Consider the following 24,923-nt stretch of genomic DNA (forward strand, 5'->3'; position numbering starts at 1 on the left):
CTTTCTAGAAATTTTCTGTACATATGACAAGGCCTAATTACACTTATATACTGCCTGATTTTTTTTTTTTGTGTGTGTATGTGTATATATGATTCTCTCAGGTTATGAAGGGTCTGGAATATGGTTTTAATGTACTTAAAATATAGCAACAATTTGCTTACATATGTTAGCTTATTGCTGTTTCATGGATATTGGCAGAACAAATTCCTACATTAGAGCAAAAGACTTTTTTTTTTCTTTTTTACTCATGGCACAGTAAGTAGGATGCATACCAGTGCATTTGCTGTGTTCCACTTGCTCTCAAACCTCATGGAGCCTTTGTGACCAGACACAATATATATCTGCATACTAACTAGATTGTTCTGCATGAAAACAATAGTATAACCCAAAAGGAACCACATATACACACATATACACACAAACAACAACAACAACAACAACAACAACAAACAAATGACAATTTCATAAATCATTTTTTGTGGACCCACCATTTCATAGCAAGTAGAAAAACTTTTCTCTTTCTCCTGGAATGTGCATCTCACTTAATTCCTCAAGATTGCTCACTGCCAAGGCAACTATCAAAATAGTCTGGTAAACAGTATTTGAAGCCATTAGTTCTTGGCATAGCCATTAGGAAGTATAGACATTGGTGAGATAGAAAAAGGATTGCAAGGTGAGGTTTATGCTTTAGTCACCCAATATCATGGCTTCTGCTGAATTTTCACATGAGTATGCCATCCACTCTACAAGTCATTAATCTGAAAGAAGTTAGGAACAAATCCATTCATTGTTTTTTCATACAGTCTTAAGACTAATGTGAAAAGAATTTCAAGCAGCAGAATGAAGCCAATCTGAAGCTTCAGCTTCCTTGTCCTTGACTCACATACTGTAAATACATCTCATCAGGAATGATGATATGTATGGTGTGCTTTAAGGGTAGCCTACTATCTAGCACAAATAGAGCAAGGTTTAAAATCATCTGCTGATCTTTTGTTGACAGTGAAGTAGGAACCAAGCAATTCCAATTCCCAATGGAGAGATTGATCATAGTTCACTGTCTTCCATGTATAAACATGTAGTACAATGGGGCATGCATCTCTCCAGGTCATATTTCTCTAGACTTCATCATACTTTTTGCTGTATCAGAAATGAGCTTGACATATGACCATGAGCTTTAGAGTCATAGGTCAGTAAGTAGGATTTCACCTGTTTTTTTTAGTCATCTATTACTTTGAATCAGACATTGTATGCATTAGAGTTAAATGTAATAAATACACAACATTGAAAACCTTAAATGAGATAATTATAAAATTGAATTATATCACAATGAGACTTTAAAAATATTCATCTAATGATGCTGTATTGATCTACAGTGGTGGTAGTGGGATAGTAAAGAGTAAGGTAGATCTGATGTGGGATAGAAAAGAAAAATATTTCTAAAAAGGAATATGACATTAAAAATACATGTATGTTCATGCTTTATGAGTGTATATAAGCAGAGGCCAGAGGAAAACGCTGGTTGTCCTCCTCTATCCCATTCTGCCTTAGCCCCGGAGACAAGACCTCTCACTGAATCTGCAGTTTGTTGGCTAGGGGAGTGTCCAACAAGCTGGAGTGGTTCCCTTGTCTCTTTCTTCTCCTAGGGCTGCAGTCACATGGATTGCTAGGCCCTGCCTTTTATCTTGTTTCAGGCCTAGAAAGAGTTAATGGAAAGTATCAATTTGGAGAAAAAATTCTAAATTTTCATCAAAATTTACTGATACAGACACATCAGTCACATAAATCAAGACGTATTCTCTCCCATAAAAGGGACTTCCTGGCTATGCTGAGTTCTAGTAGAGAGAAAGTGTTGTCGGAGATAAATGAGAGAAATTAAGTGGCATAGAGAATGGCAAAGCGAAAAACAAGAAGAATTTCAAGATGGTTGACCTGAAAAAAAGGACAGCAAAAAACATACTTAGGAATTGGAACAGGGGCTGTAGGAGTGGCTCGGTGGTTAGGAACACTGGCTGCTCTTACAGAGGACCCAGGTTCAGTTCCCAGTGCCCATATGGTGGCCCACAATGTTCTGTAACTTCAGTTCCTCTTCTGGCCTCCATGGGCAGTATGCCTGGCCTTTAAAAGGCACTGGGCATCAAACTCAGGTCCCCATGCTTGTACTACGAGCTCTGTTACTGATGGAGCTGTAGCAGGCCCTTTTTCTGGAGCTGTCACTGTCCCATGTGGGACATGGAATTATGGAAGACAATGACTGAGTTGATTTTTAGAGCTGGCCAACTTAATTCAAATTAATTAAGGTTTTCTTACCATAGCAGGTGCTCAACCTGTGTACTTTAAGAGAGAATGGGATGATAGGGATATGCACATTGTGGTTATGCATTAATCTTTCTTGAAACTTACTGTCACATGATGTATTTACATTACTGAGTGAATATCTTCCTCATTATATTCTTGAAGGGAAGAATTCAGCTGAGAGACACAGACAGTACAAGTAGGATATTATTAGGGCAAAGTGAGGCAAAGCGTATCTTCTAAGAGAGACTAGCTAGGCTATCTTGAAGGAGGAATTGCCAATTGGTAGGTTTGGCATTGTTGTTTTTAAGAAACGTTTATGAATATTTATGAGACTGATGACATATTTGTGGATCAGCAGATCACCCTTAGAAGATATCTTTCCATGATGCTTTACAATAGCCCACGAAGGGGTGAGAGGATGAAAACCACAATGAAGCAGGTCTTTTGAGATTGCAGCCCCTGTGTTGAGTTTACAATTTTGTAATGGGAACATTTTCACCTGAGGTACTCATTCAATGCTAGGTGAATTTTGGATCAGAAAACACAAGGTTAAGCAGACTAACTACTTGCAAGCCAGAATAAGGGTGCAATTAATCACATCATAGCCCCCCACTGCTGCCTGTAGCCTAGGGAGTTTCCTGTCCCAATCTCTACTGGATGAAGCGAGTCCTTGAAAATATCACAAGAATTTCAGGACAAGTCACAGTAAATAGTGCACATTTTAAACACAAGCACAAGATGTTCACACAAAATAGGGGGCTGAAATCTGCTTATTCCCCAAATGAATGTAAACAGAAGAATATAGCTGCAGCTGAAGGGAGATAAGGGATCAAATTAATTTGTTTTAACATAATTGTTAATGTTAGGATTTTTGTGTAGTGACAAGGACCCATCATAGTCGATAAACTGAATCAGACAAGACATGCACATCAATAAAATATTTGAATATGTAAGAGCGGATGTATTACACTGTGAAAGGACACTTAATCCATTGAAACAGTTGTACTTGCAGATTCATGGGTGGTGATAGAAGTAAGCAAGTAGATGCATTCAGTCTGGCAGTATGAAAAATTTTCTGGTTGTGTTTAATCTGGTCTGCTAACTTAGAAGCACAGTGATGAGTTGTGAGTAACAAACATGGAGATGGCAGTAGGAGGAAGGGAAAGGAGGTGGGAAATTGCCTAAGGGGTGGATTGATTTGTATGCGAACTGCTGAAATATTATTGTGAAATAGGGAGAGTTCACTGTGGTATGGGCTCTTAGATTTATAATGTGAATAAATGGGAAAGACAACTTGAAAGAAACCAGAGTCATCTGGGAATCAGGAACCTCACTTGAGAAATTGCCTCCATCAGATTGGCCTGGAGGCAAGTTTGTGGGGTGTTTTCTTGATTAATGATTGATGTGCCAGGGCCCAGCCCACTTTGGTCGGTGCTGATCCTGGGCAGCCCTTTGTTATATAACAAAACAAGCTAAACAAGTCAGAGGAAGTAAGCTTGTAAGTAGTGTTTTTCCATGGTTTCTGCTTCAATTCCTGCCTCATCCTTACCTTGTATCCTTGCCTTGGCTTCCCTCAATTATGGACTATAATCTGTAAGCCAGATAAACCTTTTTCTCTCCAAGTTTTTTTGGCCAGTTTTACTCACAGAATGGAGAGTACCTATGTTTACCTGCTTATTTATTAAAGTAGGGCTGGGGAAATTTGGTTAATTGGTCTATTACTTTGATGGGGCTTCCATTACAATGTATAACAGACTGAGTGGCTTAAGCAATAGAACTTTATCCTCCTAGAGTTCCTTTTATTTTTAGAGATTTCTTTTAAAATTAACTTTATTTATTTGGTGTGTGAAGGGGCAGAGTGGGCTCATGTGCCTTGGCACATACACGTCAGGGAAGAACTTGCAAGAGTCGGTTCTCTCTTTTCACCACATGTGTGGATCCAAGGATAAACCTTAGGTCATCCAACTTGGTGGCAAGCCTGCTGAGCATTCTCACGGACCCTTTTTGGACTTTCTCTGTGTCTGCTCACGGCTCTCTTCAGCCTATGTTTCCTTGTGGCCTGTTTGTGTTCATTTCTCTTCCTACAAGGACTATCAGTATTATTGGATTAAGACTCACCCATAACACTTCATTTGACCTTGATTTTTCTTTTTATTCATTCATTTTCTTACTTATTTTTAAAAAGATTGTATATTTTCAAAATGGTGTGTGTGTGTGTGTGTGTGTGTGTGTGTGTGTGTGTGTGTGTGTAGCTAGAATTTTCCTGCCTGGCCCACAGTCAGGGCAAATCTCTCTCACCTGGCAGTCCCACAGCCGCTCAAACCCGACCAAGTAAACACAGAGACTTATATTGGTTACAAACTGTATGGCCGTGGCAGGCTTCTTGCTAACTGTTCTTACAGCTTAAATCAATCCATTTCCATTAATCTATACCTTGCCACATGGCTCGTGGCTTACCGGCATCTTCACATGCTGTTTGTCATGGTGGCGGCTGGCAGTGTCTCTCTGACTCAGCCTTCCACTTCCCAGCTTTATTCTCCTCCTTGTCCCACCTATACTTCCTCCCTAGCCAATGGCCAATCAGTGTTTTATTTATTGACCAATCAGCAACACATTTGACATACAGAATATCCCACAGAATGTGTGTGTGTGTGTGTGTGTGTGTGTGTGTGTGTGTGTGTGTGTGCAGGTTACAGCACATTTCTTGGGATCTGGCTCTTTCTTGCCACCTTGTGGTATCAATGGATGGAGTTCAGGTTATCAGCCATGGCCACAGCCATCTATACTTGTAGAGCTCTCTTGTTGGCCTCTACTTTCTTAAAGGTGCAATCTTCACATACAGTCATATTCTAAGACACTGTGATTTAAGACTTCAACATATGCCTTTTTAGCTGTGGAAGGAGTGAGATCAACTTTTCTATAATGACTAGTGCTAGAGTTTTAAAATATTTCAAATAGTTTTAAATGTTTTAGAGGATTAAGAACATAGATTGGAGATATGAAATCCTGTTCTCATGCAGATTGTTTTCTAATGTCAGGATACAATGGGAAAATCAGTTTTTAAATGTATTATAGATAGATGCTTAGAAAAAAAAAACATAAGGGGCATAAGAAGAGGAATTGTGTTGTTTTAGTGTGCATTGATAGGGAATAAAGGCAAGAGGTCCATCAACTTACCACTAGCTTAAGCTAGGAGTATGTATGTACTCATGCTAGGAATCGGTGTATTTAAGGAACATCCCAGGAGACCCAAGTGAGTGACGTGGAGAACAAAAGTCCAGGATGAGATCAGAAGGGCTGCTAATAGAAGGGAGCTGTTTTATCTTCTATAATTTCTTTGATACCCAAAAGTTGATGAGATCACAGAATCAGGATACTTAGACATGAGATCTGTTTTTACCTTACAAAGGAAGTCTAGCTTTCATAGAAGTAAAATGCACAGATCTCAAGTGCACAAATTTTAATGAGTTTTCAGCATCATAAAATCTGTGTAATTCATACCTCTTCAGAGGATACATTTATTAAATGTAACATTTCTGCCTTATAATGGTTTTATTTTTCAAGTCCCTAAACAGTCACATACTGGAGATGCAGTGTGTTTGCAAGGGTTCATGAGTGTCCTCATGCCTTTTCCTTCGTTTGATGGTAGTTCTAAAAATAATATTACTATTATTAATAATAATACTAGCTAAGATAGATTGAGTCCCTCCCATGTCACAGGCAACGTTCAAGAGTTTTACATGCCTTAATCCATTCATATTTATCTCAGCCTTTTGAAGCAGCTGTTACTGCTCATGTTTTATAGACAGAAAAACCAAGTGAATACACACACACACACACACACACACACACACACACACACACACACAGAGCTTTTGCTAGGATGTTTCCTATTGGTTGAATTTAATATTATGGCCCATTTTCCCTTTGCTCAGATACAAGTGAGGAAACATTTCTTTCTTTTTATTCCACAATCTTTACACAAAAGGCTTGTATTTAATTTTACCTTTACCGGCCTCCTTGAGTCTTAGTATACACCTTTTAATATGGTGCAGTTTCTTTTCTTTTCTATTATTAAGACATTTATGTTTATTTTACATCCAAACCACAGATGCCCCTCTCCTCCCCCCTTCTGCCCCCCAGCCTTCCCTCCCAACCCACCCCCCATTCCCACCTCCTCTAAGGCAAGGCCTCCCATGGGGAATCACCTGAGCCTAGTACATTCAGTTGAGGCAGGTCCAAGTCCTCCCCCTGAACCAAGGCTGTATAAGATGTCTCACCATGGGCACTGGGCTCCAAAAATCCTGCTTATGCTATGGTGCAGTTTCTAAGAAGACTTTTAATTTTGCCTGTGAGTGGATTCTCCTGATGTATATTAATTTTTTATCTTCAACCACACAAAGATATTTAGATATCTGGATCTAAATCAGTATAAATTTTGATTTCTAGTCCCTGGATTTATGGGTTTATAAAGAAAATGTGTATAATGGCTGTTCACTTACAGTGCTTCAATGTTAAAAGTTTAAAAAGTGCATCAAACTTCTGGAAGCTCTATCAGCACTCTCAAACTAGTTTCTAGAATGCTCTGGCAGCTTTAAGTACAGCCTCATAAAATAGATTAAAAAAATTTCTCTCGTTATGCAATTTTCTATTAAAGAGAATATATGCCTACAGATAAAAATGCCTAATAGCATCTAAGTTAGATTCCCCAGGGAAATAATAGCCTTCTGGTTGAAAAAAAAAAAACCAACAAACTAACCCATCTAGACTTTTCTCCTTATACAATTGTTGCCAACTCCCCTAAATTTTATCTAGATTTTTATTTTTATAATAAAGGTAGGAAATACTGCATATTTCTAAGTAAAAGTCTCATGATATCTTGTAGAATATCACTTACGTGGCAAGAAATAAGGGAATGGGAGGTATGCAAGGGTGTTTGATGGTTTTTTGTGTCTTAAAAGTTTTTTCCCTAGAGCAATACCTGACAAAGCAAAATGCTACTAGGCACGGTGTTTGTTGTGTGCTTAAAGTCTCTGCACTCAAGAGGTTGAGGCAAGAGGATTGTAAGAGCAAGGCCCGCAGAGGAAATATAGCTGAGATTTTGTCTCAATTTTTTTCTTGAAGAAAAATAAGGAAGAATTAAATATAAGCAGGGAAATAATAACTCTAAAAGATTTCTAAACTTCTTAGGAAAACAGCCAGATGAACCTGTTTGTACAGATTGTTAATGTTCCCTGCTGGATCAGTCAGCCAGAGATGCTGCAGCAGTGTGCTTTCTTCGTTCCCTAAGACACAAAACAATATTTGCAGATAGGTAGGATCGTACTGGAATAAAACCTAAGATACTGACTCTCCTATACAGATGCTGACTCTCTTAAACAAACCCAGGCTACCGACTGTGCTTACATGGTGGTTAGTGGGCATGCGTATTGTCATCTTTCCACTTGACCAGCTTTGTTTGCATCAGGAGCATTAGAGTACACACATGAGACAATTATTCCACATGGACCAGAGGAGAAGAGGCTGCTTTCCAGGTAGAAATTTAGCTAAGTTACACACAGAATTAGAAACTTGAAGTAGATACGGTTAGAGTGTCTTATAACTAGACAAGAATATACAGCAACTAAGTTTTATCACTGAAATGGTTGAGTTGGACCCCTCTCAGTGCTGTGGTCTTGCAGTGCAAATCAAACAGGCTGTGAACGGAGGATGATTTGAATAATGCTTGAAGTGTAATAGGATGTGATTTCACTTTCTGTCATGACTGAGGTTAAAATTAAATTCTTCATAACCTCACTTGCTTGGCTCCTATTAGGAAATGACTTATCTTAGGCATTTTAATATTTAATATTAAGTTATTTCAGATTTTGTTGCAATAATAATTATACTTAAAAAATTCTCCCTCATCTTGCTTGCGCCTCATAACACTTTTCGAGGTAGATAGGGCGGGAAAGACGTTATCAATAAAAAGAAAGTGCACAGAGAGGCAAGATGCCTAAGGCCATGTTTTCATTTGATGATAGGCAAGAGCAGTACTCTTCCCTTCTTTAGATCATTTATTCTAAGGTGTTTCTGCTGGGAAAGCTGAGCTGATTCAGTAGGTATTGTTGTTATGTACACTTTCCCATAGGGTTTTTTCCCCCACAATTAATTGAAGGGGTGATTTCTATCTTAGAGTTAAAGAAAGAGAAAAATTTATAAACTCAGTTGTTTCCTATCACAGGTTTAGAAATACACACACAGGGATAAGAATGCAAGTAAGAGAGCTGTGCCCTGGTAATGAGGACTGGAGACTGAGTTCTAATATTTAGCCGTCATTTTTATATAAAAGTAAAATAGAAAGGAAATGTACTAGATAATTAATATTCCAACCTCTTCAAGAAAAACAAACTCAAAATGTTATTTACTTTTTTGCTTTGCACATACAATCCATCTCTGTCCTTTTGCAAATATTTATTCATATATATCTGAATAAATACAAATTTTATGTTGGTATTGAAATTAGAGTCTTAACTGGGTGGTGGTGGTGCACACCTTTCATCCCCTTACTTGGAGGCAGAGGTAGGTGGAGCTCTGTGAGTTTGAGGCCAGCCTGGTTTACAAAGAGATTTCCAGCACAGCCAGTGCTGTTACATAGAGAAGCTCTGTCTCAAAAATCAAAAACAAAATAAACAAACAAGAAAAAAAAAACAAAAACCAAAACCCAACAACAAAGGTGAAGAAAGAAAGAAAGGAAGAAAGAAAGAAAGAAAGAAAGAAAGAAAGAAAGAAAGAAAGAAAGAAATTATAGTCTTTGCTCCACTTATCTTTAACTCTTACTTTGTGGCTTTTGAATTTGAATTTTACTAGTTTCCATTGGTGTCATAGGCAGCATTTCTGTTGTCTTAGTCTACTAAATCAGTTACATAAATTTAAAGAGCTCTTTACCTTAGAAAATTGTACTCTGTGTTACTCTTTTGAAACATAATTATGAAGCATATCAATTGTCTTTTATTTAATATTGTCGTCTAAAATATCTCTGCCATAACAGTGTTATTTATCTTACATCTAACAATTTATACTTTACTTGATATTTATTCATTTATTTTCTGGTACTGGAAATTGAACCTAGATCCTTGCCCACGCCCACCAAGCACTCTCTACTTGATTGCCAGTGTTTTTCCTTTTATTGAAAACAGATTTTTTTCCTACATAATATATCCTGATTATGATTTCTCCTCCCTCTACTCCTCCCAGTTCCTCACCATCCCCACTACCATTCAGATCTATATTTGATGTTGTTTTAAATATAGCAAATGATATCAGATTATTTTTGATCTGATGTGTTTGTTATACAGAAACTAGTTATATAGTTACTTCTCAATGCAATATACATAAATATGTATAAGACATTAATTTATATTTCTTTGGACGTCTCTCAAGAATTTTGTAGCTTTTTGTTTTGTCTTTTACAAGGCATAATCTTTTTGCTTATTTTTCATCAGTATATTGTTTCTCACTGATAAATAGTTCAAATGCACATTATCTATGCCAAGATATACTTCTCCACTGTATTTTTCTATGTAGACCACATACCAGATACTTTTAAGACTAACAAGTGTTGATTTATTTCATGCATTGCTGATAAACTGATCATCTAAGAGCCTTTTTCAAAAATCGTTGTTTTTTTTTTGTTGTTGTTGTTTCATACATGGTTTCTCTGTGTAGCCCTGACTGTCCTGAAACTCACTTTGTAGACCACACTGGCTTTAAATTCAGAGATCTGCCTGTCTCTGCCTCTCAATTGCTGGGGTTAAAGGTGTGTGCTCCTGCCCCTATCCCCAGCATCCTTTGTAAACTTGATCACACTTAATCCTAGCAAATCTTTAGATGTGCCATTGTTAACATTATTCCACAGATTAGAAAATGGCAGCAGAGAAGGTCTTCAAGTATTAGCAAGAGAATGGACTCAGAGTTGCCGTTTATCTAAGTATTGGCTGTTAGCCTCTGTGGAACATTGTTATTTCAGGATGATTTCTTTTTCAATGCAATATTGGGTTGCCAAAAGAACTCTACCAGAGTAAATTGGAAGCATGCTCCTTGACATCCTAGTGATATATAGGACAGCATGATAAGGTGTAAGGTAAAGTCAACACCATTTGAAGAAATCAAACTGTGTGTCAAAGTTCCAACCAGCAGTGCAGTGAGAGTTCAGGGACCATGTGTTATCATCTGAGCTACCCGGCATGGTAAAGTCAGAGTGGCTTTTAGTTTTGCATTTGAGGACCTGGATGCTGCCATATCTGGGAGCATGAACTGAGTCTTTTTTTTTTTTTTTTTGTATTCTAGCTGCTCTGTGCAAAAGCTCCCCATATCATAATGACAGTTCTTTCTTTTTTGTTCTAATACAGTGGGATGCATCCTGCTTTTGTCCTGGAGTTCACCTCTGTGGCTTAGATTTGTCTCAGGAACATTCGTCTTCAGTCTCTGTGTTAACTAGAAATCAATCATGAGGAGATTTGTCTACTGCAAGGTGGTCCTGGCTACGTCGCTGATGTGGGTCCTTGTTGACATCTTCTTACTCCTGTACTTCAGCGAGTGTAACAAATGTGATGACAAGAAGGAGAGATCCCTGCTGCCTGCACTGAGGGGTGAGTGTTCATGAAGAAATAGTTGCAGATGCATGACAAAACAGGAAATCCTTAAACTAGATGAGTTTTGCCTTACCACGTTAGAAGAACATTTTAGCAGAACTGTTCATGCACATTTAACTACGTGGAAGTTGTTATACTTATGTAGCCATAAGTATCTTTTAGGAAGAAATGACAGTAGCTATCCAAACTCTTTAAGATATCTTCCAATTTCTACCATTCCAGTGTCCTCTGATGGTATATGAAGAATTACTTGAGGAATGTTCTGATTAAACAGAATTTCGAGTCTAGGCTCTAAGAAGCCAATCATCTTTAAGATCAAGCACATACCACAAGAAGGAAATACTAGAGTGAGACAGGTGGAGACTGTAGACAGTTGGAGACAGAGTTGATAGGACAACAATACAATTTCCACAGCAGCTTTAAAGCCAGTTGTTAAGTCAAAATACATTAGTGACCGCATTCATCTTGTGGGCCACCAGAGTATTAGCTCCAGGTTAAAGGCAAAAATAATTTTAGGCATATTATAAAGTCACTTTATCTAGTATTTTCTTCTTTAAGGAGCAGTTTCAATGACTAGACAGCAGCAAATTCTGAACAAATATGATAATGTATATTAAATGGTGACTTATCAAGGAAGGCATGAGTTTAGGTGTCTGCTAATATTTTTTTTGTTTTGTTCTTTGTGATATCAAGATCCAAAGTATATGTATTTCTGAAACACTCATCATAAATGTGATTTATGAAGTTCAAAACATGCTCAAGGGTGTTCCATGCCTTGAATTACAATGAATTCATGCTTAATAATAATATATATTATATATACATAAAAAACAAACATTTATCTTTGAGTTTAGGCTGAAATATTTGAATCTATAAGTTACTGTGCTAAAATCTTTCATTTCTTAATTGATATAATATATTTTTAATTTAGCAGTTTAAAGATTATTTTTTAGTCAAAATGTTCTGATAAATGGAATTTAATTTGTACTATTCAACTTGAGGAAGCTTAGAAAGCATAGAGTATTTCTGAAAATTAGTTTTAGTTCAGAGTGCTTTGGACATCTTGCTAAAATGATCTTGCTCAGTTGGAAACATTATGAGTATCCTCCTCTTCTCAAAGTACATCTGCACTTTTCAGTATAGATTTGACTTCACATAGAGAATTGAGAGAGAGAGAGTGTGTGTGAACCATGTAAGTGATCACTATTTCCATTCAGATAGTTTGTGTGCATTTTAAGCCTTTATTACACAATTATTCAGGGAGGAGGACCTTACAAGCCCCACTTTCAATGAATGAACATGGCATGGATTTCCTGATCTTTAATGAAAACTCTAGAATAAGCATTCTCCGCCTCTTTGCTGGAGTCATTGAGCTGCTGCTTGTCTGCAAGAGGAAGTGTGTTTGAGGCATCATATCAGTGCAGAATGCTCACTTTATCATGGGTGCAGTGGAGACATCTAGTTTGGTCACCAAGAAATACTATAACCTGACTCAGCAAAACCAGAGTGTTCTTTTCTACAAGTACCAAAACCATGCAACTTTGCTGATTTATGTCTTTAGTTCAGAGTTTTAAATCTCCAAATGTGAAATATGATGCTGCAAGGCAAAATGCTTCTTCTGGGGCTTATTTTGTGAACGTTGACTTATTTGTAAGATGTTGTCCTGGTCCATTAGGGCTACTATGACAACACAGACAGGCTGGGTGTTATCTACACAACAGAGTTTTGTTTTTTATGGTTCCAGAAACTAGAAAGTCTAAGATCAAGGTGCTAGTTAGGTCTCCAGGAAACCAAGGACAAATGGCTAGCTGAGAAGCTAGGATTATGGCCTCCAGTCTCTCTCTCTCTATCTCCATTACCTGTTTCAGAGTCCTGGCTCTTCATCCATTTGTCTTGGGTTTCTTTGAGACCTAACAGTACTGAATGTGGTGTCTTAGAAGACACATTTCTTATAAAAGTCAGTCTTATACTTACCTGGCAGGGGAGATACCATGATCACGAAGGTGGTTTTCCCAGGGCGAGGCTTATCCATTGCACTCCGGATGTGCTGACCCCTGCGATTTCCCCAAATGCGGGAAACTCGACTGCATAATTTGTGGTAGTGGGGGACTGCGTTCGCGCTCTCCCCTTAAAAAAATAAATAAATAAATAAAAATAAAAGTCAGTCTTCCTACTAACCTCACTTGACTGGTGGTTGAAGCATACCTAGTAAAATTTTTCCTAGCCAGTGACCTTTGCTGACATGTCTCTGAAGTTTTAATATTGCATAAATTTAATCTTAAGTAAAATTCTTAATATTAAGTAAATTTTGAGAAAGTATAGTTCAAAATTAGTAATGATATTGAGGTGCTGTTACTTAAAAAATCTGACTTGGGAAATGAGAAGAATGTGGGGGTTGTAAATATGGAGAGGGGTGATGTTTATGTCATTCTGTATGCTGTGAATATGTGTTGCTCTGATTGGTTGATAAATAAAGCTGTTTGGCCAGTGGTGAGGCAGAATAGGGTTAGACGGGACATTCTAACTAGAGAGGGGAAGGAGAAAGACAGAACAGAGGAGATGCTGACAGCCGCCACCATGAGAAGCAAGATGTAAAAGTACAGGTAAGCCACAAGCCACGTGGCAAAATATAGATTTATAGAAATGTGTTAATTTAAGATATAAGAACTAGATAACAAGAAGCCTGCCATGGCCATAGTTTAAAAATATTATCCTATGTATGTTTATTTGGGTCCATGTGGCTGGGGGACAGGTGGGTGACAGAGATTTGTCTTGACCATGGGCCAGGCAGGACACAGAAAAACTTTAGCTACAGAGGGGTATGATAAATGCAGAAGTAGAAGTGGGTAAAATAACAGTAAGGATTTCTAAAAATGCCATAAAGATCCATGCTATTAAGGATCTATGTAAAAAAAAAAAAAAGAGAGAAAACAAACTGTAATACATGTAAACCTTTATATAGGTATGCATAGATAGTTTTATTGAAATTATCTCATCTGGGCTGACAATGTTTCCTCCAAGAGCCAAAGATCATCTAACAAAAAAAAAACCACACACACACACACACACACACACACAAAAAAAAAAAAAAAAAAAAAACAAAACAACAACAAAAAAAACAGCAGGCATGAATCCCTCCAAGAGCCAAAGATCATCTAACAAAAGAACCAACAGCAGGCATGAATCGCCCGTTGTTGGTAAGGATTGTCCAAGCGACTCCCAAAACATTACAGGCTATTGGTATTGCTCTTGATTGATTCTCAGAGGTGGAAGATGAGATCATATTGCTAAAGACACCATGCACTTCAGACACAGGATCCAGAGGCCCTTGCTCTGGAACTGACCTGAAATCTTCCTACTTGAGGGCTAGCTCTTATGGTACCAGAAACCTCCAAAGGAAGAAAGCAACCAACGTTTCTGCCCAACTATTATACCTATGAACTACGGCAGTGACCAGCTTGACATAATAACTCTATGACTACAGTAGGGGCATTCGTACCTTTGTGGTAATTAATAACTCTCTAATTGAACTTAAGACCAATTAAACTAGAAGGAAATTATGCCTAGTACTAGAAACTTACCCAACTATCCAGGGCTAGTGACGTCATGGATCTTGATGAAAAATCTACAGCAAGCGTAATCACAAATAAGTGCAGTTCTCACCCCTCATCAAAGAAACTTCTCTCTACAACCAATGGTGACCATAATGGAAAATCACAAGGAAACAAAATACAGAGTTCTGGAGGCCAGTCCCAAAGGATACATCCACAAAAAAACTTCCCCACTTATAGCTCAGGGAACATTGTGGAAGACAGAACAGAAAAATTATAAGAGCCAGATGATCAGTGAGTTTGCTGTAATATTGTGTCTCCTTCTAATGTCAGATGATAGATACACTCATGAACTCTCAGCAACATGACCGTCTAAACATAAACTGAACAAGGACAACAATAATAAATGTGATAAAGTAGATGGGGGAAAGCCCAGGAGGCCTCAACCCTAGACGAAGAACTATAGGGAACTAAGGAATGCTGAGAGCAGAAAAATAGTCTTTCCCAGGGAAAAGCACACCAATTGGTTATGCAATACCAAGTAGTCAGCCATGAAAATGAAGATACAAGTAACATTATACAGACTGAGCAGAATGTATTTATATATTTAAGAATAAATATGTATACATATATACATAATTTTATGTAACAGCTATTAATGAAAGAAGACGACATGATTTGAAGAGATCAAGAGTATATATGGGAGGGCTTGGAGGAAGGAAAGGGAAGGGGGAATTGATGTATTTATGTTAGAAGCTCAAAAAATAAAAGAAATAATTAAAAAAATAATTTGAACAAATGATACAATTCTTATATCCATAAGTACTGGGCTATGCTCTGAGTCATGTACAAATTCAATCAAATGGACCATTGTCTTTAAGAATCACATCTTCTAGCCTACTAGTCTAGGTACATTACATAGCAGAAAGGAGTGACTGCTGAAGAGACAAACTGTTTGCAGAATTGAAGGTCTCCAAGTGTGAAAGTTATCCAGTTGCATGAAATTTGAGAGTGAGGTGACTGCAGAAGGAATAAAATACTTTTCAGAAGTAAAGATCCATGAAATCAGTAAATTAACTGATCAAAACTCAATCAGATGTAAAAAGAATTTAGTATATTTTACACTGAAAACTAGGATGAAGACAGATTTTAAAAGACTTTGAGTGACTGGGAAGGAATTTTAACATGTCCTAAGGGGCAGCAATGTTATTGAAACTTGTTAGAAAGTGTGTATTAATCATGCACAGACACTTAGAAGAATACAGTCAAATACACAATGTAATAGTAGTGGCAGTTTTATCTTTATTTACATAATTAGCAATTTAAATTTTATCTATTTATAAAACCATTCGAATTAGATGGTAACTAATAGAATATTAACGCATTTAAATTTTTCATGCTGCAAACTCTTAAGAACAAGAATTATTTCCTTACTGTAAAATTTAATTTTGATATTTTAAAAACTAGGTTCTCAAGTCCTAATTCACCACAGTGTATGTATCATATATGAACATTTTTATTTATTGGTTTACCTAAATAAACCACTAAAATGCAGTTACTCATTTTTCTTTTTTTTGTTTATTTAAAATATAATTACATCATCACCTCACTCCTATCTTTTCCATATCTACCTTCCACACTCTTTTCCAAATTCAAGGCCTCTTCTTTAAATATTGCTGTTACATATACATATAAGTGAGTAGGCATACCAATACAACCTGCCGAGTCTGTTCAGTGTTGCTTGCATTTGTGTATTTCCAGGACTAATCACTTACTATTGGAAAATCAATCAGGGATTCATCCCTGGGGAAGACCAAATCTTCCTCTTTCAGTGGATGTCAATTGCTTATAGCTTTTCCCCATAGGGGTGAGTCCCCATGAGATTTCTCCCATCTACATAGGGATGTTAATTGCTCAACTTGTTTGGTGCTTCTTTAGGCACTCAAGTTGTTGGGATTTCATGAGTGTAGCTTTCCCATCACAGCTAGAAGGCACAATCTCACAATAGACTTTCTGATCCTCTGGCTCATAAATCTCTATATCTCCTCTTGTAGGATGTGCTTCAAGCCTTATGTGCAGGAGTTACGTTGTAGTTGTATCAGTTGGAGATGGGATCTCAGGATCACTTGCGCTCTATGTTTTGACTAGTTGTGGGCTTGTGTAATGGCCTCGTTTGATTGCAAAGAGAAGCTTCTTTAATGAGGGGTGAGAGTTTGGGAGTATAAGGATAATTGTTTAGAAGGTAGTAGAAAATTATACTGGTTAAGGAAGTGGTGGCAGTAGGTTGTCTTCTACGAGTAATGACCTCCCTAGCCGTAAATAGTTGGCTAGATTTACAGCATATTTTGTTTAATATTAAGTAAGATCAGATAATACATTTAATAAACATTAGTTGAGGGATGGTTTATGTCAGAGCTAATGATAAAAGCATAATAAAGAAGACATTGTATATAGATCTGGCTCAGTGGCCAGATGCCTAGCACAAATGTGGTCTTGGATTTATTCTCTAGTACTGCAAAACTAGCCAACCCACCATACAGGCAAACATCAACAGTGAAATGCCCAGGAGACATGTTCTTGTTTTCATGTTTACCTATTAGAAAAGAAAAGAGCATTATGTAAATGGAATGTCAGGATATCCATCGTATGATATCAGGGGGAATTAGTGTGTGTAAGGATAAAATAAAGACAGCAAAATCAGTAAGAGACGATGTATTTAAAGGGAAAATATAACTTTCATTTCTGTAAAGGCTATAAGTACAGTGATAACTGAATCCAGAGGATGAGATGGCACTTACTAAATAACTAACCAATAAAATGACAATGGGCAAATCAGAAGCATCCCCTGCTAATCAAAGTCATAAAATGGGTGTGTTATATCAGAAACAAGTGACTAAGGTAAATTTTCTGTTCATTTTGTCCATTCCTACCACTATTACAGAAGATAGTGCCTGTCTTACAGTGCTTGGTTAGCATTGCTAATATATGGTCTGATTTATGTTTGTGTGTTCTCATGATCATAGAATTTATGTACATGGTTTAAAGAAATAAATGAATTATTACAGATAAGGTAGGCTTCAAATTTGTTGTTACAAGAATAGCCTTAGCTTTGAATACTTAAAAATATCTTTCATTGGTCTTTATCATTTAATTTGCCATCCAAATTTAGCGAATTTTTAGTTTAGAAACTCTCTCTTTTTTTCCCTCCCATAATCAGCCTTGTGTTTCCATGTCAATGGTGCTTTTATCACACAGAGGCTTAGAAAATGTCATTGCATGTGTGTGATAATATTGCTTTCAGTGGAGGAGCTTCTAATGGAATGGCATTTCAAGTGGGTGTGAGGAATTAGACTACACAAGGAAGTGATAATAAGCATTTTGAAAAGGATCTAGTTAGTGGATATTTGACTCATATAGGAAAATCTTGGAGAGAGAAAAAATCAGAGATGATGAATGATTATAATAAAACAATATTGGAAGCTTTAAGATGGAAAGATCAAGAATGAATTAATTGATTTCTAGAACCTGTCTCAGCGCTAGTAAATGAGGAAACCTCTTAATGAATACAACTTTTGGAGCAATTAAGGAATGTAAAATTTCAAATCATCTTATTGGAGTATCTATCCAAATGGTTAATTTAATTTTGATGAATTTTGAAAATTAGCTCCCTGGCTCTTCCTCACAATTATGGTATCATCCATGGCAAAACTACTTCATAATTTCAGTCAGTTAATTCGACATTCACTGGTCTGTATTTTGGAAACATTGGTAGTTTTATATATTCTAGGAAATCTGAAGAGTGGAATAGTGTACCCATCAATTCCTATGCTTGAATGCATTTGCTCAGCATTAGCTTTTTTTAGGTTATTCACAGTGATGAGCATTATCAGTGGTTCCATCAAATGGAAAACCAGACACAGGACAATTTATTTAGAACTGAAGTTTATTTGTTCTAGCTCCTGAATCTTGGTAATCTAGGGTCAACTCACTGGCAGATTAGGTTCGTGGTTCTAAGATGACAGATTGTTGCTTTATACTCCAGAGTGAGGCCATCATATCCTCAGATAGGAGATCAGGCGAGGAGGACCCACACCTATCAGCCTTTTACAGCAGCGTGTATCCACAAGGAGTGCTTAGCCCCTGCTATCTAAAAACCTCCTCTATACTCTACATCTTGACAGCTGGACATTGGAGATCAAGAGCCCAAGACCTATGGGTGAGGCATCCACGGAAATTCAAACCGTGGCATGTGGACAGACAGCAAATGTTTATCCTTTCACTTAATGGAGTCTTAAGTTCTTTTTTTTTTAAAAACTGTTATGAATAAATTCTGGTACATTTATGTATAAATCTATGTGTGGACATATGTTTTCATAACTCCTGGAAATATACCAAGCAGTAGAAATGCTGAGTCATACGCTAAGTGTGTGTTTAGTTTTGTGAGGTACTGCCAATCTGTTTTCACAACTTTGAAGACTGTTTTCTGTTCCCCTCAGCAGCGTAGGAGCGTTCTGGATCCTCAGCATCCTTGTCAGCACTCCACAGTCATGGGTATTAACTTTAAGCCAATTTAGTTAAGGTGTTGTAGTATCCATTGTTATTTTTGTTACTTGCTTTTCTTGGTAACTATAGAGTGTTCAATATCATTTTATGTTTTATTTTGTAGTCTTTTATGAACTGTTCAGTTTTTGCTCTTTTTTAATTAGGTTATCTGTTGCCTTACTTTAAAAGAAAATAACATGATAGAGGGAGATACCGTGGGGATAGAGAGAAACCTGGTGCTAGGGAAGTTGCCAGGAATCCCCAAGGATGACTCCAGCTTGGACTACAAGAAATAGTGGAGAGGGTGTTTTAACTGATCTGGCTTACTCCAATGATCAGATCAATGAATACCCTAATTGTCATCACAGAGCTTTTCTCCAGTGACTGATGGAAGCAGATGCAGAGATGCACAGCCAAACACCAGGCAGAGCTCCAGTAGGAGGGAGAGAGAGAGAAGGGAGTCTATGAGCAAGTGCATCAGGCTCATGATGGGGAAACCTGCAGAGATGACCAAGCCTAACTAGTGGGAACTTATGAACGTTGGATCAATGACTTTGGAGCCTGCATGGGACTGAACTAGGCCTTCTGCATGGCGAGACAATTGGGTAGCTTGGATCAGAATCCATCCCTGGTTCATGATCGGGCTTTTTGGAGCCCAATACCTATGATAGGACACCTCGTGCAGCCTTGAGGCAGGGAGAAGGGCTTAGACTTGCCTCTACTGGATGTGCTTCCTCATGGGAGTCCTTGCCTTCTTGTAGGGGGAGAAGGGGGTGGGTTGGGAAAGGGAGGCTAGGGGGGCAGGAGGAGGGAAGAGGGGGATCTTAGATTGGTGTGTAAAATGAATAAAAAATTTTTCTTAATAAAAAATTTAAAAAAAGAAAATATGTTCTCAAAAGAACAGTTATTTTAAATTTTGATAAAATGGGATACATTAATTTTAGAGATGTGTTTATTATGTGTATGCGTGTGTGTGTGTGTGTGTGTGTGTGTGTGTGTGTGTGTGTGTATGTGTGTGTGTGTGTTGATTGCATGTATGTATATAGATCATATACCGGCATGGTGACCACAGAGGCCCGAAGAGGGTGTGGGGTCAGCTGGAACTAGGTTAAAGGATTATTGTTAGCTGTTATATGGGTACTGGGAACCAAACCAGATCCTCTGCAAGAGTAGCAAGTATTTTTAATGGTGGAGGCATTACTCTAACCACATTTGCAACATATTATCATTTTTTTCCCTTTGAGGGTTTCTATCTATAATTTTATTTTCTTTCCTAGCTATAAAAACTTTATGTCATGACAGTTTCATTGTGAAAGTTTTCTCTAGAAAATACATTGTTTTTATCTTTAAAGGTTTGGCTAATTTTTGTACATAGTAAAAAAGGTAATTATAAAAATCCAGGACTTTAATAATAGTTTAAACAATAACACAACAAAATTGTATCTGCAGAATGTATGAATGATTTTTTATAAATATTTACTTTCTAAAATTAATTTCATGTTTTTGTAATTAACAAAAATTTTATTAAATAACATTCCAAAATTTATGTAAATTTTGTTGTGTAAGTATTACTTTTGAAATTTTTTTTATTTTAGTTTTACTTTTTAAAAATTCCATATTTGTGTACCCAATTTATATCATTCTTCACTCCCCCAGTCCCTCCTATGTCTACCTCTACTCCCTCTCAATTTAACCACCTCATTTTCTTTACTATTGTTTCATGTAAGTAATTAAATAAATATATAAATTGATATAAAATGTATTAAATACCTTGCCCAAACTTTTAGGTACGTTACGTTAATGCTTCTGTCTACATCTTTAAGCATTGCATTGGGAGAGAGAGAGAAAAAAAAAAAACCAAAAATGAACTTAACTGGCAGAACTTCTTTAATAATAGTTCATGTTTTCCAATAATACATTTAATTTATATTCAACATAGAAAAATCAAAATTCTAATAAAATAAAGAGGAGAAATAAACTGGAATTTTACACTGAAACTGGTGTTACACCAAAATTTAATTTTAATTTTTCAATTTGAACATTTCATCCTTTCATAATTTTTATAACTCCTTGTCATAAAATTTTTAAATCGCTTGCATTTTTAACCACTAAATATTCAGTACAGTATCTGCTTTAGAGTAGAGTCTAGATTATGAGATCAGTTTTTCAAATATATAAGTGCTCTTCATATGGATATTTTTAGTGATTTTTCTGGGAACCTTATTGATCAGGTCTCATTACCAATATATGAGAATGTTCAACTCAAGACTGTATTTATAGTATCACTTCAAATACATCCAATGATTAATTACTTTCCAATCAGATATTCTGTGACAAAAAAAACTAGTCAGCACACTGTTTTAGCTGCTTACCAACATTATGAAATATTATAAAAAACCCCCACTTTTCCTGTCATAACTTATTCCATATAATACATTGTAATTTCCTTAAACATTTCCTTTTGCACTTTAAAGGGAGTAATAAAAAGTTAAAACTGTTAATTCATCATTCATTACTGTCACTTGCCATGTCCTGTGGTTCTGCTTTGCTTTCTCTCCTTTAAAGTATTCTAATATATATATAATTTCATTTTATATATAGTTTCATTTTTAATGTATCTGTTTGGGACATGCCTACTTATTTCTTATATGGAGGATTGTTTGACCTCCAAAGACAGCTCCCGGGAACCTGACAATTATTCTCCAGCAAGTTGGCACCATTGCTTCAGTTAGGAGGGATGTTTGCATCTAGTCACCACTTTCCGTGTCAGCAGAGCTTCCTCAGAATCGACTCTGTGCCAAGTCCTGAACTCAGAGCATTTTGTTTTCTCTTTCTTGATCTTCTATCATCTTTATGGAGAAATTAAGAATTATCTTATGAAAATTTTCTATACCACTGGTTGATACTGTAACTACAAATATTCTCTCTTGTAACTACTCAGAGTCTTTCCAAAGTGACATTACCAGAAATGCCTCTTTGGAGATGATGACTCCATTATCACTTGATCCAACCTCCAATTTCAGCCATTATTTTTCCTGCCTCTAATTATATCTGAAGTAGTCATTATTCTTCCTTGTCATGGAACTGTTGTTACCACTCTACAAGACTATCATACTGTCCTAATGTTCTGGCTTCCTAACTGTTCATTTCCAGCAGTTTCACATGTTTATTCACCTCCATACCTTAGCTACTAATATCAAGGTAGACCAAGAAGAGGGATTCCACTTATCAATCCTGTACCATTGCATTTTTATCCTCATCTATTCCAATCGTACTTATAAAATGCCATGCTATAATTTTACAACTTATGAATTTATAAAATCTCTTTCACATTTCTCTTCTAATTGTTTAACATAATAGCCAAACCTTAATTTATATATTTCTTTTTTTTAAAAAAATATTTCAGATAGCCCCTGTCTAAAATTGAACTGATCTTTTACCAAATGCTTCTCTACCAGTAATTTTTTTCTGTCAGGTCTTACCACTCCAGCTGCTTAACCCCCAAATCTTTGTCATCCTTAGCAATATTCTCACAGTCAGCATCCACAATTCCTATGTATCTTATATTCAAATAATACAAAATTTCAAACCTAAATCAGATCATGCCTTTTTCTTTTTTTCTTAATATTTTTAATTTTTTTTCATTTTACATATCAACCACAGAGCCCCCTCTCATCCCTCCTCCTGCTTCCCCCTTCCCCGCCTCCCCCTCGACCCAACCCCCATCCCCTCCTCCAAAAGAGTAAGTCCTCCCATGGGGGGACAGCTAAGCCTGGTATATTCAGTTGAGGCAGGACCAAGCCCCTCCCCCCTGCATCAAAGGTGAGCAATGTGTGGGACCATAGGTAATGGGATCCAGAAAGCCAGCTCATGCACCACGGATAGATCTGATCCCACTGCCAGGGGACCCTCAAATAGCTGTGGAACATGCCTTTTTCTGATCAGATGTTTTAGCACTTATCAGTGCCCCTGAAGTCATTGTGACTATAAGCCTTGTATTCTCCCTCATTCACTCCCCTCCTGTGTCCTGACTACTCCTGGACCACATCAGTGTTTTTCTACCTCAGAGTCTTTTCCTTGCTATCTTTTCTTTCTGTACTGTTACTGTTTTCACATTCTCATCGCCTTATTTTCCTCAGACTTTATGCAGGTGTCCCTGACTCAGGCAACCTCAAATGTCACCCCTTAAGTGTCTCTTACTCTTGTGTTCCTGCCTTTCATTGTTAACCATCAGTATTTCCTGATCTGACATAGTTGATGTGTTATTTATTCTGATTGTTTAATGATCGTTTCCTTTGCTTAGATCAGTCCTTCAGATGCCAAATTGAAGGAACAAACTCCATAACTTCTTCCTTAAAATGATCATGATGAAAGGATCTGCAGAGCAAGAATTCATCTTTTTCCCCCCAAATAACACACCACTGGAGAGAATCATTTTCAGATTCAATTATAAGTCTGTAGAGAACAGAGAACACATGTAAACATGACCAACAGATAAAGAAAACACAAGGTTTACCAACATTGTTTTGCCAACAGCTGAAAGTAATCATGTTTTCTTCTTTTAGATTGTAACTTTATACAACAAAGAAAACTGAATTCATCACCCATGTGGGAATTAACAGATTTCAAGTAAATTTGCCACAGTTTTAAATAATAATTCTCGAGGAGTATTCAACAAAAATTCCTAGAATGCTGGAAAATTAGAAAATAACTTTATTTGTAAATATGGTCTTGGCAAATATAATTAGCTAATGAGTACTGACCCGAAATCCATGACTAATGCATATAACACCTTAATTCTGAACTTTTGTCTCCAGAACCAAGAGAATCAATTTTAATAGTTCTTAGCCACCAAGCCACCAAGTTTAGGGTAGTTTATTTCTTTATTTATTGTTTCAATAGCAGCCATAGGAAGCTCATTCACAATTTGAAAGAAACATTCTTCAAATGAAGATAGGCCTGTCTTAAGTCAGAAGGTGTTTCATTCTTAATATTGAGGTGATGTTTTTTTATTCCATGTTCAAGATGCAGCTACAATCTAATGTTACATCGTTACAACTTCAATAGTTGGATGAAACTCTATAAGGATAAGAATACATTTAAAGAATTTTACCCATATTTGAAAAAAGTGAGATACTGAAATTATATAAAAATTGCCAGGTGGTGATAGCACACGCCTTTAATCTCAGCACTTGAGAGTCAGAGACAGGTGGATCTCTATGAGTTCAAAGCCAGCCTGGTCAACAGAGTGAGTTCCAGGACAGCCAAGGCGACACTGAGAGACCCTGTATCAAAAAAAAAAAAAAAAAAATGAACAAAGCAAACAAAACCGAAAACCAAATCAAACCCAACAAAAACGAACAAACAAACAAGCAAAAAACAAAGAAAGTGTATAAATATTTGTTGATTACCCACTCTTCTATAAATGATTAATGAACAAACACTTTTTAGCTTGACTCTATCAATGAAGGTTTCAGAGGCTGGCGAAGAGGAACGTAGTTTCACTTCTGCTGGATAGGCAGCTCTGGAGGTCTAATACAGAATGGTGGCAATAGTTTATAATGCCCTATTCTATCTGTGGCATTTGTTAAAAGAATACATCATTATACCAACTTCATGTCACACCAAAACCCCCCAAAACAGGTATCAGTGAGGTAATGGATATGTTAATTATCTTGGTATGGTTATTATTTCACACTGTATACAACTATCTTAGTATCATATTTTATACCTTAAATTCATGCAATGTTTGTTTAAAAGTTATAGCTTGATAAGCTGAGGGAAAAAAAATAAATATTGTATTACAATGTTCCTTTCCTGACCTCTAAGCTGAAATAGCTACATAAAATGCTGTGTCTACAGCTTGCTTATCTAGTTTTAATTTCCTCATAGCCTTTACCTT

The 24,923-nt window shown here is 36.8% G+C and overlaps 1 protein-coding gene and 1 non-coding gene across 2 annotated transcripts in view; both read left to right on the forward strand.

Moving 5' to 3' along the window:
• The first annotated feature begins 10,689 nt into the window (after positions 1 to 10,689).
• The window catches only part of Galnt13 (polypeptide N-acetylgalactosaminyltransferase 13), a 516,359-nt gene continuing 502,125 nt past the window's right edge, over positions 10,690 to 24,923 (forward strand). The window contains exon 1 of the mRNA XM_059258836.1: positions 10,690 to 10,925. Within this exon, the coding sequence (XP_059114819.1) occupies positions 10,784 to 10,925 (142 nt within the window). The 5' untranslated portion in view covers positions 10,690 to 10,783. The remainder of the gene's footprint in view (positions 10,926 to 24,923) is intronic.
• Positions 12,895 to 13,058, forward strand: LOC131910184 (U1 spliceosomal RNA). Its single transcript, XR_009379041.1, has one exon. It is a non-coding gene; the product is annotated as a U1 spliceosomal RNA (small nuclear RNA).

Source organism: Peromyscus eremicus, chromosome 4 (genome assembly GCF_949786415.1).
Source record: "Peromyscus eremicus chromosome 4, PerEre_H2_v1, whole genome shotgun sequence".
Classification (NCBI taxonomy): Eukaryota; Metazoa; Chordata; class Mammalia; order Rodentia; family Cricetidae; genus Peromyscus; species Peromyscus eremicus.